We start from the raw sequence: 10,466 nt of genomic DNA, 5'->3' as shown, positions 1-10,466 counted from the left end.
AGTTGCTCATGGCCCCGTTAACATTAGTACAATACTGGGAACATTTTAAATCATTCTTAATTTTCTAACATCAATTAAATATTTCACTGTTTCCCCTTATTGCCTCATGATCATCAATTCAGTACCGCAAAACCAGACATCTGGGTGGGGACGGAGAGAAGGGCCGGGTAAATGGTGATGGGGATGAAGACAGCCGTGAGCCTTCGGCGACACCCCCGCCCCAGCCCGGCAGCTCCCGGCTTGTTCCTTAAGGAACCATGAGCCGCAGGGGCCACGTTCTTGGCTCTGCCTGGGCCTCAGCTCTGCACACAGCGGGGGCTTCTCTTTCCCTTGCCTTCCTCAGTTCCAGCGCACCGAGTGGCTCTCTCCTGCCCCGCTGGCTCCCTGTGGGCCGAGGTCAGAGAAAAAGCCTCTAGTGACGAACGTGGCCGCGGTGTGTCCTTGGGAACCTGGGGCGTCCGCCAGAGATTTTATCAGCCAGCCACGTTTTGAGTGCCGACATGAAGAAGCGCCATAGAGTGGAAAAGAGCAGACAAATCCAGCTCTTTTGCTGCCCCATCCAGCCCCAGTTCTGCCTCTGGCTGTGACCTCGAGCAGCTCCTTCACGTGAGGGGTCTTGATGAGGGGGGTCTTGTCCTCACTCAGTGGGGGCCAGCCCTTAGCGCTCCTCACCAGCGTGCTCTGCGGCCCCCAGCTGTGAGCTCACCGCCCCCCCTCTGTCTCCACAGTTCCCCTATGCAGCCCCGCCTCCCCAAGAACCTGTGAAGACCCTGCGAAGCCTGATCAACATCCGGAAGGACACCCTGAGACTCGTCAAGTAAGTCGGGGACCAGGCCTCCTGCGCCCGCCCCCAAGGGACGGCCGCCCACCCCGGGGGAGACGGCGCTCTCCTTAGATGGGTGTCTAGCGTCTGGAGCGTTCAGACTTCCCCGAAGCTTCACTTTGATCCCGATTTCATGAGGTTATTTTTTAAAGAAAAGTTATCGAGGGGGAACAGTGGACTGTGCGGATTCCTCAGCCAGCCTCTGTGAGAATCGGGAGATTTGCGCTCGGGATAGGGGTCTTGTTTTTTACCTTGCCCTGTTTCTTCTGTCTCGCATGCCCTGCCCCCCAAGGAGCTCCCAGCGTCCCCCGCTGGCTGTCCGGCACGGTCAGTGTCTGCTCCACCGGCGTTGGCCGCCTTGTCCTTCCCTGAGACCAGAAGTCCGTCCCCCGGGCTCCCTGGCTCCCTGGGGAGACAAGCCGGTTGGGGAAAATCAGAGGTCCCGGTTTTTCTGAACGTACAAGGATGGTGACTCGGAGACCCGCCTGTGCTGTGTAGACGAGGCTTGTGACATGAGGGCGTTGCTTTCTCCCTGATAATTTGTTTAATATTGCACCTGTATGGGGATTCAGTTCACAGAACTCTCAGTTCACCTGCTGGTGTCCCTGGGCTGGGCGGTCCCCACTGCTGTGTGACTCTGGAAGGCTTTCACCACCCAGACGACCCCCCCCACACTGTGCTCACTCCCCGACCCCCCCAACCCCAACTCCTGGCCTGAGCCGCCATTCATTTCTCTTACTTTTTAATATCCTCTGTCCCTGAAGTTCTCTAGCTGCTGCCCGTTTGGGTCAGCTCTGGGGCCGGGCACTTTTCCATGGGCAAGTCTGTTGCTGGCCCCCACCTTTTGGGGAGACAGGGCGTCCTGCAGATGGAGGCTAAGGAGACCCTGGAACCAGCGTCGTCAGCTCCGCCGCTCGCCACAGACACATGCCCCACCTCTTTGATGGACACGGGTTCGAGAGCCAGACCAGGCCCATGTGAGCCCAGTCCCCGCGCCAGACGACACCACAGAGAAGCCCTGGAGCCGAGCGCCAAGCCCCTCCGTTGCTGGGTGCTCGAGCGTGCCGGGCTGCAGCCTGTGTGCCGGGCGATGAGGAGCCCGGGCCTCCGCGCTGGTGCGGACACAGGGGACAGTGGGAGCGGCACGCCTGGTGCTCGAGGATGTTGGGGTGAAGGCTTGGGTTTCTCCGAGCTTGTGGGAAGAGTGAATTTTGATTCTCAGATTCTCAGGCAAAGATGGAGGGTTGAACATCTTCTGCTGCTTCTCAAAAGGCCACTGAACGATGGAGTGTTCTTTAAAAGCAGACTCCACGGAATTGGGGCGGGACAAGAGCAACGGGAACAGAGTTTCAGGAACAGGAAGCAGATGTGAGTGTCAGCTGCCGCCGGCGACCAGGAACTGGGGCTCCTGAGTGAGCAGAAGGAAGAACCAGCCCTTCGGGGACAGTCCAAGAGGCTCCGGAATTGGCAGCGCCGGGGCCCCTGGACGTGGGGGTGCAAGGCTTCAAGAGGGTTGGCGGGAAGGTCTCCCTCTTCCTGCAGCCAGGGCAGCCCTTCCCGCTGGAAAGGTCAAAAGCAGGACTCTCCGGACAGGGGCGCCCCGGGCACACCTGAGGGCTGGGCTCCAACCAGAGGGTTGAGTGAACGTAGGTGCCTGGGTGCGGAGCCCTCCAGCCCGGCCCTGCCTCCCCTCCGCCCCTGCCCTCAGAATGCCGCTGCCAGGCCTTTGGCAGAAGAGATAAAAACTGTTCTTTGGGGAATCAGACATACAGAGTTAAAGCCTTCCCAGAACCCCGGGGCACCGGTTTTCCTCACTGGAAGGCTACTGAGGGCCCCGCATGACGATCGGTGCCGAGAAAGGGCGTCACGGTACAACAGCTGCTACTCCCGGAGAGCGACCCGCAGCCGGGAGGCGGTGATGCTTCAAATGGCTGCTTGTGTATTTATCACGTAGAATTCTTTACCTAGCCAGACTGCCAATGCCGTGCAAGTGTGGAATAAAATCTTGAAAGGTTATGCCTCCAGCACACCCGTTTCCAAGAAGATGGAAGCTGTGTTCCCCCAAATGGATGCCTGCCCCCCAAAAGAGGAAGCATGAAGTGAGGCAAAAGGACTCACCAGGGGGCCAGGGTGGCCGCTGTGTGCTGGTCCGAGGGCCAGGGGTCCAGATGGGAGCAGGCCCAGGGGCCTGGGCCACATGGCCCAGAACCAGCGGAGACCCTGGGTTTGGACTGGCGGTGAAGCCGATGGAAAACTAAGCAACTGAAAAAAGACTAAACTAAATAACCACAGACCCTAAGAGAAACGCATGCCGGAAAAAAAAAATAATCACAGATGCGCAGAGGCTGGACTGAAAAATGTCGATGTAACCCCATGATGTGGGACTGAACTTAGGAACTGTGATGCCTCAGCCTGGGGGTGGCGGGGGGCGGAAAAGGTGGCAGGGGGTGGCCGGCAGGGAGGGAAAGAAAGAAACCCTGGGAGTTGTGAGCTGCAAGCTGCACAGAATCCGGGTGGCGGTGGTGGGGGGTGCTCACTCCCAGGGGGGCTTGCGGGTGGAGTCAGAGGCCTCAGCTGCGCGGGAGTGGAGCGAGTGGCTGCTGCTGTTTCTGTAACCAGCCCATGGAAGCGATCTATTTATTTATTTATTTTAAGATTTATTTTTATTTATTTATGCAAGCACTGGGTACAGTCAGAAGCGCGGGAGGGTGAGAGAATTCACCAGAGCCAGAGCGGGGAGCAGAGCAGGCAGAAGGACCAAAGCACACTGCTGAGGGGAGCAGCGGGCGGCAGGAGAGGTCTGCGCGCCATGTGGGACCCTCCTCCGGTGGCCGGGGAGCAGCCGGGGATCGAACCGGCGCTGCAGAGGCTGCGGGCGGCTTCACAACCCAGCACTCAACTGCTGCGCCACCAGGGAGGCCCCTGTGGAAGCGATTTAAATGATCTAAGTAGTAACTTCGATTAAAATGAAAACCAAAAAACGCCCGAAAGCCACAGCAGCCAGTGAGCAGGGGAGCTCAGCCGGCTGTGGGCCTCGGGAAGGTGAGAAGGCCAGCGCCCCCGGCCGAGGGCCTGAGCAGAGCCCACCGCAGGTCACACAAAACTTTCCAAGAGACAGATTGACACCTGTGATCGGCTCGCCCCCCCAAAGTCTCTGTGGTTTTCTAGATGTGCTGAGGAAGTGAAGGGCCCCGGAGAAGAGGCCGGCAAGGCCAGGGTCCACTACAACGTGGAGTTCACCTTCGACACGGACGCACGCGTGGCCATCACCATCTACTACCAGGCCACCGAGGAGTTCCAGAATGGCGTTGCCAGGTAGGGGCGGCGGGGGGGGGGGCGCGGGGCGCCCCTTCCAGGCAGCCCAGTGCCCACCCGTGGGGCGACAGCGAGAGCTGTGTCTGGCTGGAAATCCTGGAGCCGGGCGCCACTGTGCCACCCTCGCCCGCCCTGGGGGCGTGGTCTTCCGGGTCCCCAAGAGGCTGTTGCAGCTCCACGTAGCCACCTTTCTGGGGGTGTGGGTTGAACCAAGGGATTCAGTAGTTATCCAGCAAGAGCACAGGCAAGAGCCGATAAAGGAGATTTTTCTTTTTGGTATGTGGAGCGGCTCGATCATTGCCCGGGCAGGCAGAGGTCAGCCGGGCAACTCCCCTCGCTCCCTCTTTGATCCGCAGCTACATCCCCAAGGACAACAGCCTGCAGTCGGAGACGGTGCACTACAAGCGGGGGGTGTGCCAGCAGTTCTGCCTGCCCTCCCACACCGTGGACCCCTCGGAGTGGGCCGAGGACGAGGTCAGTGACTGGGGGTGACGGGCTGCTGGGGCCCGGCTGGTGCGGGTGCTGCGGGTCCGCCAGCGGAGGGCAGGCTGGGCCGCCCTGCTCACCCCCAGCCTCGTGGTCAGGTTCTGAGGGGATCCACCGCCCGCCTCGTGCCTGTCTCCAGAGTCACCCCTCACCTGGGACACCTGGAAGGTCACGTCCACAGACCAAATCGCCAGATTTTTTAAAACTAGGGGCTGCAGCTGGATGGACTTAGTTCCAAGGTTGAACAAGGAGCAAGGCTGAGGTTCATGCTTCCTCCAGCCGCTGTCGAGCGACTCCTGTGCCAGCAGAACATGTCACGTCCTCTTGCGTTTCCCTCTTTCCCTCCAGCTCAGCTTCGACCTGGACAGAGAGGTGTACCCGCTCGTGGTCCAGGCTGTGGTGGATGAGGGAGACGGTAGGCGCCTTCTTGGGCTCACCCTCCACCCTTTGTGCCCCAGAATAGCACGTCTTCTCCGTGGGCGTCACCGGGGCAGCTGCAGCACACCAGTCCCGTCCCCAGCTCCTTGGGCTGCTGAGGCTAGCATGGGTGACACTGCGGCCCCGGCTGGGGACCACCGGCCGCAAGGAACGGGCAGTGGGAGGACACGCAGGGCCCGTGTGGCTCGAGTCCTGACCTTCACCCCTGCGTCTTTCTCTCTCTCAGAGTATTTTGGCCACTGCCATGTCCTGCTGGGCACTTTCGAGAAGGTAAGAGCACCTTTGTAGGGCCCTACGTGGTCAGTGGGGTCCTTTCTTTGCGTGAGGACACCCTGCTTTGTGGTGGCCTGAACCCAGCAGAGGGTCTGGTTGGGGAGGCAGCGGCGTGGAGGGGACACGCTCGGGGCCCCAGTGGCATCCGCCCAGCTGCGCCATCAACACACTGCGTGGCCCCGGGTCTCCTCCAAGGGGAGGGTCAGACGAGACCCCAGTCAGGCCTTGGAGTGCTGGGAGTCCGGGTGTGCCCTGGAGGCATCCACGCGTGTGGGGGAGAGAAATGCAGGTCACCGGGACCTTGGGCCCCCCCCCACTGTCCTGACAGCGTCTGTCCTGACCCGCTGCAGCACACCGACGGCACCTTCTGCGTCAAGCCCCTCAAACAGAAACAAGTGGTGAGTGTTGGGGCCGGAGCTGTCGGCCTCCCCTGCTCCCCGTATTTCTTGCCTGTGCTTTGTCTCTGTTCTGCCCTTTCGCTAAACACTCTTTCCCGCCCCCCCCCACTTCTTCAAAACTGGAGAAGAAAACAGGGGGGGGGGGCGGAAGGGAGCATTTCTCTGTGTTAGAAACCACTTGGGTGGCCTGAAAGGAACACTGCTCGCGCGCGTCTTCCTGCTCCCGCGTTGCTGGTCTCGAGACAGCCAGTATCTGCGCAGAGGACTCGAGGGAAGAAAGGGCGAGGTTTGTCCCTGGCGTTAGGGTGGGAGAGCTCTTTTTATTTCAAATGTCAAGGCAAGCGGCATTTCAAACTAAAGGACAAAGTATCGGTGGGAACCCAGCCCTGGGCTGAATTTATTCCACCATTTCTTTTCTAAACGTCAGAGCCCGCTGCCGCTCTGCCCCCTTCCAGAACAACTAGAGGGCACACACGTGTAGCTGAAGCCCGACACCCCTGGGCGCCGGCACCTTCCCTCCCACGCACGCATGCTGGGGGAGGAGGCCTGGCTCCACACGCCAGACCCTGCCTCCTCCTCCGACTGGGCGAGCTTCCTGGTGACGGCTGTTGAGGGAGGTGTCTCGGGATCGGGGCTCAGTCCTGAGGGCACAGTGGACTCCAGGTGTGGAGCCCGTGGGTGGGCCTGGGTTGAGAGGCAGTGAAAGGTCGCCCCACGGGAGGGTGGCAGACATCTGAAATTCTCATATTCGTGCTTCTGGGTCAAGTGCTGGAGACACCTCTTAACGAGGTCGGTAGTGGTCAGTAGTACTTGTCCTCCCCGTGTGCTCACTAGGTTAAAGCAAGGTTTAAAGAGAGTCCGAGGAGACCGGTCCTCAGCCCAGGGTGCTCCCTGGAGGGCGGGCCTGGGAGGTCGCCTGTTTCCTCAGGAGGCCTGGAGAAGGCGGGAGGTGGGTAGAGGCGAGTGTCTCATCTGTCCTGTGTTGCCGGATTGGCGCTAGCGGCAGACTCGGTGAAGCTGGAGGGAGGGGGGCGAAATCAGGGACCGGGGTGGGGGGGCATTGGGGAGGGGCTGCTGGTGCTGAGGGGGGGTGGGGAAGTGTCAGCCCACGCAGAGAAACATCAGAAGGGCCAGCGTGGGCAGTGGTGTGGCCCAGGCCAGGGGAGTGGAGCTGGGCACCGGCGTGGGGCACTTACGAAACAGGCCAAGGTGGGTCTTTGCTGAGTGTGGTGAGGGGCGGCCCTGCGGTGGGCCCGGCTCGCTCAGCCTCCCCTTCGCGGTCCTGCTCTCTCTGCTCTGTGTTCCCCGCCTCTTTCTCTTGCTCACCCCCGTCCCCTCGCTTTCTTTTTTCCATTCCCTTATTTTTATAACCTCTAAACTTTCATGGCATGGAGGAGCTTCCACCGCCTTCCGGTCTGTGCCTGGCGGTGGTGGCTGTGTGCCGTCCGCTCCCCTTTGAGAGACTGGTGGGCGGGTTAAACACTTGACGTTCTTTCCACTCTCAGAGAGAAAACCTGGGTCAAGAAGCTCATCCTCTCCTTGCCTAGGCCTCTGATTTCCCCCCTCGTGAGTCAGTAGCCCTTGGCTTCCAGGGGCGGGGCGAGTCCCCCCTCCCACCTCCCCCTGGCGTCGACCTGCCCCTGACCTCCCGGGTCTGCTCTCCAGGTGGATGGGGTCAGCTACCTCCTCCAGGAGATCTACGGCATCGAGAACAAGTACAACACCCAGGATTCCAAGGCAAGTACCGCCCGCGCCTGACGGATCTTCCGGGGCCGCTGTGGCCCTCCGGGTGCTTTCTCCTCCCCCGCCCTGGATGATCGTGCTTTTGTCACTTTAGAAATAAGTCTTTAAAAAGTGAGGGGCCAGTCTGCATCAGTTCTTCTGGGGAGCTCTGCCCCCTGGTTTCCGGGTGGGGGGGCCCCTCATGAGCCCAAGAGAAACGTCCTGGAGTACGTGGAACCGAGTCCAGGAACTCGCTTGGTCCACCGCGACATCCAGTGTAGACGAAGACGTGGCCGCTGTTGCTGGCAGAGCAGGGGACGCGAGGCCTTCGCGTCACGGCCACGTCCTGCCCCCGCCAGGTGGCTGAGGACGAGGTGAGCGACAACAGCGCCGAGTGTGTGGTGTGTCTGTCGGACGTCCGGGACACCCTGATCCTGCCCTGCCGTCACCTCTGCCTGTGCAACACCTGCGCGGACACCCTGCGCTACCAGGCCAACAACTGCCCCATCTGCCGCCTGCGTGAGCTGGGCCGGCGGGCGGGGGCGGGGCTCGGGGGCCTCGGGCGCCCCCTGGGGACCCCTGACGGCCCCTTTGCTTCCTCACAGCCTTCCGGGCGCTGCTTCAGATCCGAGCCATGAGGAAAAAGTTGGGCCCCTTGTCCCCCACCAGCTTTAACCCCATCATCTCATCGCAGACCTCCGACTCGGAGGAACACTCGGTAAGTCGGCTCCGACCAGCCCCCGCGGGGACGCCCTGTCACCTCCTGGCTGGCTCTTTTCACACGCCTCCCGGCAAGTCACCAAACTGCAGCACAAGGCTGAGGCCACGTGGTGTTAGACCCACCAGGAGCACCACGGGAAATGAGGGGCTCGGTGTCAGGGGCAGCAGTGAGGTCTGACCCTGGGACCCGCCCCGCAATCAGAAACCAGGGAAAGACTATCTCAGATTTGTAAACAATATTCTGTGTTTATGCTAATCCTTGAATAAGGGAACTGTTTTCCTCAGGCCCATTTTGTGGCTACCAAGCCTGGGAACCGAGTAAGGGCAATAATGGGGTTTTGTGGTGTGACTGGTAGTGTCAGGGCCAGGAAGCTCTGCGGCTCCACACGCCAGACCCTGCCTCCTCCGACTGGGCGAGCTTCCTGGTGACGGCTGTTGAGGGAGGTGTCTCGGGATCGGACCTCAGTCCTGAGGGCACAAGTGGACTCCAGGTGGAGCGACTATAACCAGGTTAGACACAAAGGTGACCGAAAAAGCATTAAACATCTAGAATCAATCATAGATGATTCTTTAGCTGACTTTGGATGAGAGAAACTCCCAAAGCTTAAAAGCGAAGGGCCACTACAAAAATCATATGTCACGATATATGTAGATTTTACCACAGGAAAAAAAATCCTCCCTTCATTTGTGTAAGAGTTGTTCAGAATTAAAAGGCAAACCACAAGCGTTGAAATTAAAAAACACACATACACCTCCGAGGAAGGGCTAGTATCTTTGGGCAAAGGAGCTTTTAAAAACCCTCAGAGGAGGAAGCACAGCTGGTTAACCATCATTTTTGAAAAGTCAGCCGCATTCAAAATCAACAGTAGGCAAATTAAAAGGAGATACCGTCCTCGATTCACCTTTGAAATGTTCAAACTTTCTTTGTTAAAGACACTGCAGGTCCCGGGCCTCCCCTGGTGGTGCAGCGGTTGAGCGCTGGGTTGCGAAGCTGCCCGCAGCCTCTGCAGCGCGGGTTCGATCCCCGGCTGCTCCCCGGCCACCGGAGGAGGGTCCCACATGGCGCGCAGACCTCTCCTGCCGCCCGCTGCTCCCTCAGCAGTGTACTTCGGTCCTCTGCCTGTTCTGCTCCCCGCTCTGGCTCTGGTGAATTCTCTCACCCTCCCACGCTTCTGACTGTACCCAGTGCTTGTATAAATAAATAAATAAATCTTAAAAAAAAAAAAGACATTCCTGAGGCCTTCTGCCTGGCGTGTGGGAGCACCCTCTGGGAGCACCCCTGAAGAGGGCAGGCCGGCTGCCAGCTGCTGGGAGCAGGGAGTGGCTTCAGAACACTCACACCTGCAGGCTCAAGCCTTAGAGTGAGAAAAGTGGTTTGCACACAAAAGCGCCCCTCAGACGTTGGTCAGAGGTGGAGCTGGGCACCCCAAGTAGCCAGCGCAAGGAGCCTCGCAGCGTAGAGAGGGAAGTGTTTGTGTCCGGTGACATAAGCAGGATGCCGAGCTGCACGTCCAGCATCAAGGACGCCAGAATGCTAACAAAAGTGATGACTGTGGTCATGGATGATTTTCTTTCCTTCTTTCTCCTTTATGTATTTCCCAAATTTCCTGCAAGCAACGCATCTTTCCATTCTAGTCAGGAAAAGAAGTTCATCTGGGGGCGCAACCTGGGAGCCTGTCTTCTCTGCTGTTGCCCTTCCTGCCCCGCTCGCGGCCTCCGCGTGTGCCAGCACACACGGGCTAACGCATTTGCCTCCGGTCTGCTTGCTTCCCTAGTCCTCAGAGAACATTCCGCCGGGTTATGAAGTGGTGTCTCTCCTGGAGGCCCTCAACGGGCCCCTCACACCGTCCCCAGCGGTGCCCCCGCTCCACGTGCTAGGGGACGGCCACCTCTCGGGCACGCTGCCCTCCTATGGCAGCGACGGCCACCTGCCCCCTGTCAGGACGCTGTCCCCGCTCGACCGCCTGTCTGACTGCAGCAGCCAGGGGCTCAAGCTCAAGAGGAGTCTCTCCAAGTGAGTGTCGGGGCCCACGCCTTGACGCTGGGCCCCTGCGGTGGTGTAGACCCTCTGGGCTGTGCCCAGGGCTTCTCCTTCCACTGAAGGCTTGGGGTGAGGGAGCTTGTGCTAGTTCTTAAGGGATGAAAGTGGGTGGCATGTGGGTCCCGAGGGGAATCAGACCCCCGAGTCTCCTGTGTGTTCTCTCTTGGGGGGGAGGGGGGGAGGTGTAGGGGGAGAGGACATAGTCAGGGTCACTTGGGCCCCAGGAGTGTCGCTCCATCCAGTGCGGGGG

The 10,466-nt window shown here is 59.8% G+C and overlaps 1 protein-coding gene across 1 annotated transcript; it reads left to right on the top strand.

Moving 5' to 3' along the window:
• Window positions 1-506: 506 nt before the first annotated feature.
• On the top strand, window positions 507-10,335 carry LOC119253916 (E3 ubiquitin ligase RNF157; the record flags this gene model as incomplete). The annotated part of the gene is made up of 11 exons (XM_037521153.2): window positions 507-606; window positions 729-817; window positions 3,992-4,138; window positions 4,495-4,612; window positions 4,973-5,039; window positions 5,289-5,332; window positions 5,686-5,733; window positions 7,399-7,470; window positions 7,815-7,974; window positions 8,061-8,173; window positions 9,951-10,335. Coding segments are annotated over 11 exons (1,201 nt in total), but the record flags the coding sequence as incomplete, so codon positions are not given.
• Window positions 10,336-10,466: the final 131 nt, after the last annotated feature.

This window comes from Talpa occidentalis, unplaced genomic scaffold, assembly GCF_014898055.3.
Source record: "Talpa occidentalis isolate TD23 unplaced genomic scaffold, MPIMG_talOcc4v2.1 talOcc4.2372, whole genome shotgun sequence".
In the NCBI taxonomy this organism is placed as follows: domain Eukaryota; kingdom Metazoa; phylum Chordata; class Mammalia; order Eulipotyphla; family Talpidae; genus Talpa; species Talpa occidentalis.
This window is presented reverse-complemented; position numbering and strand designations above follow the sequence as displayed.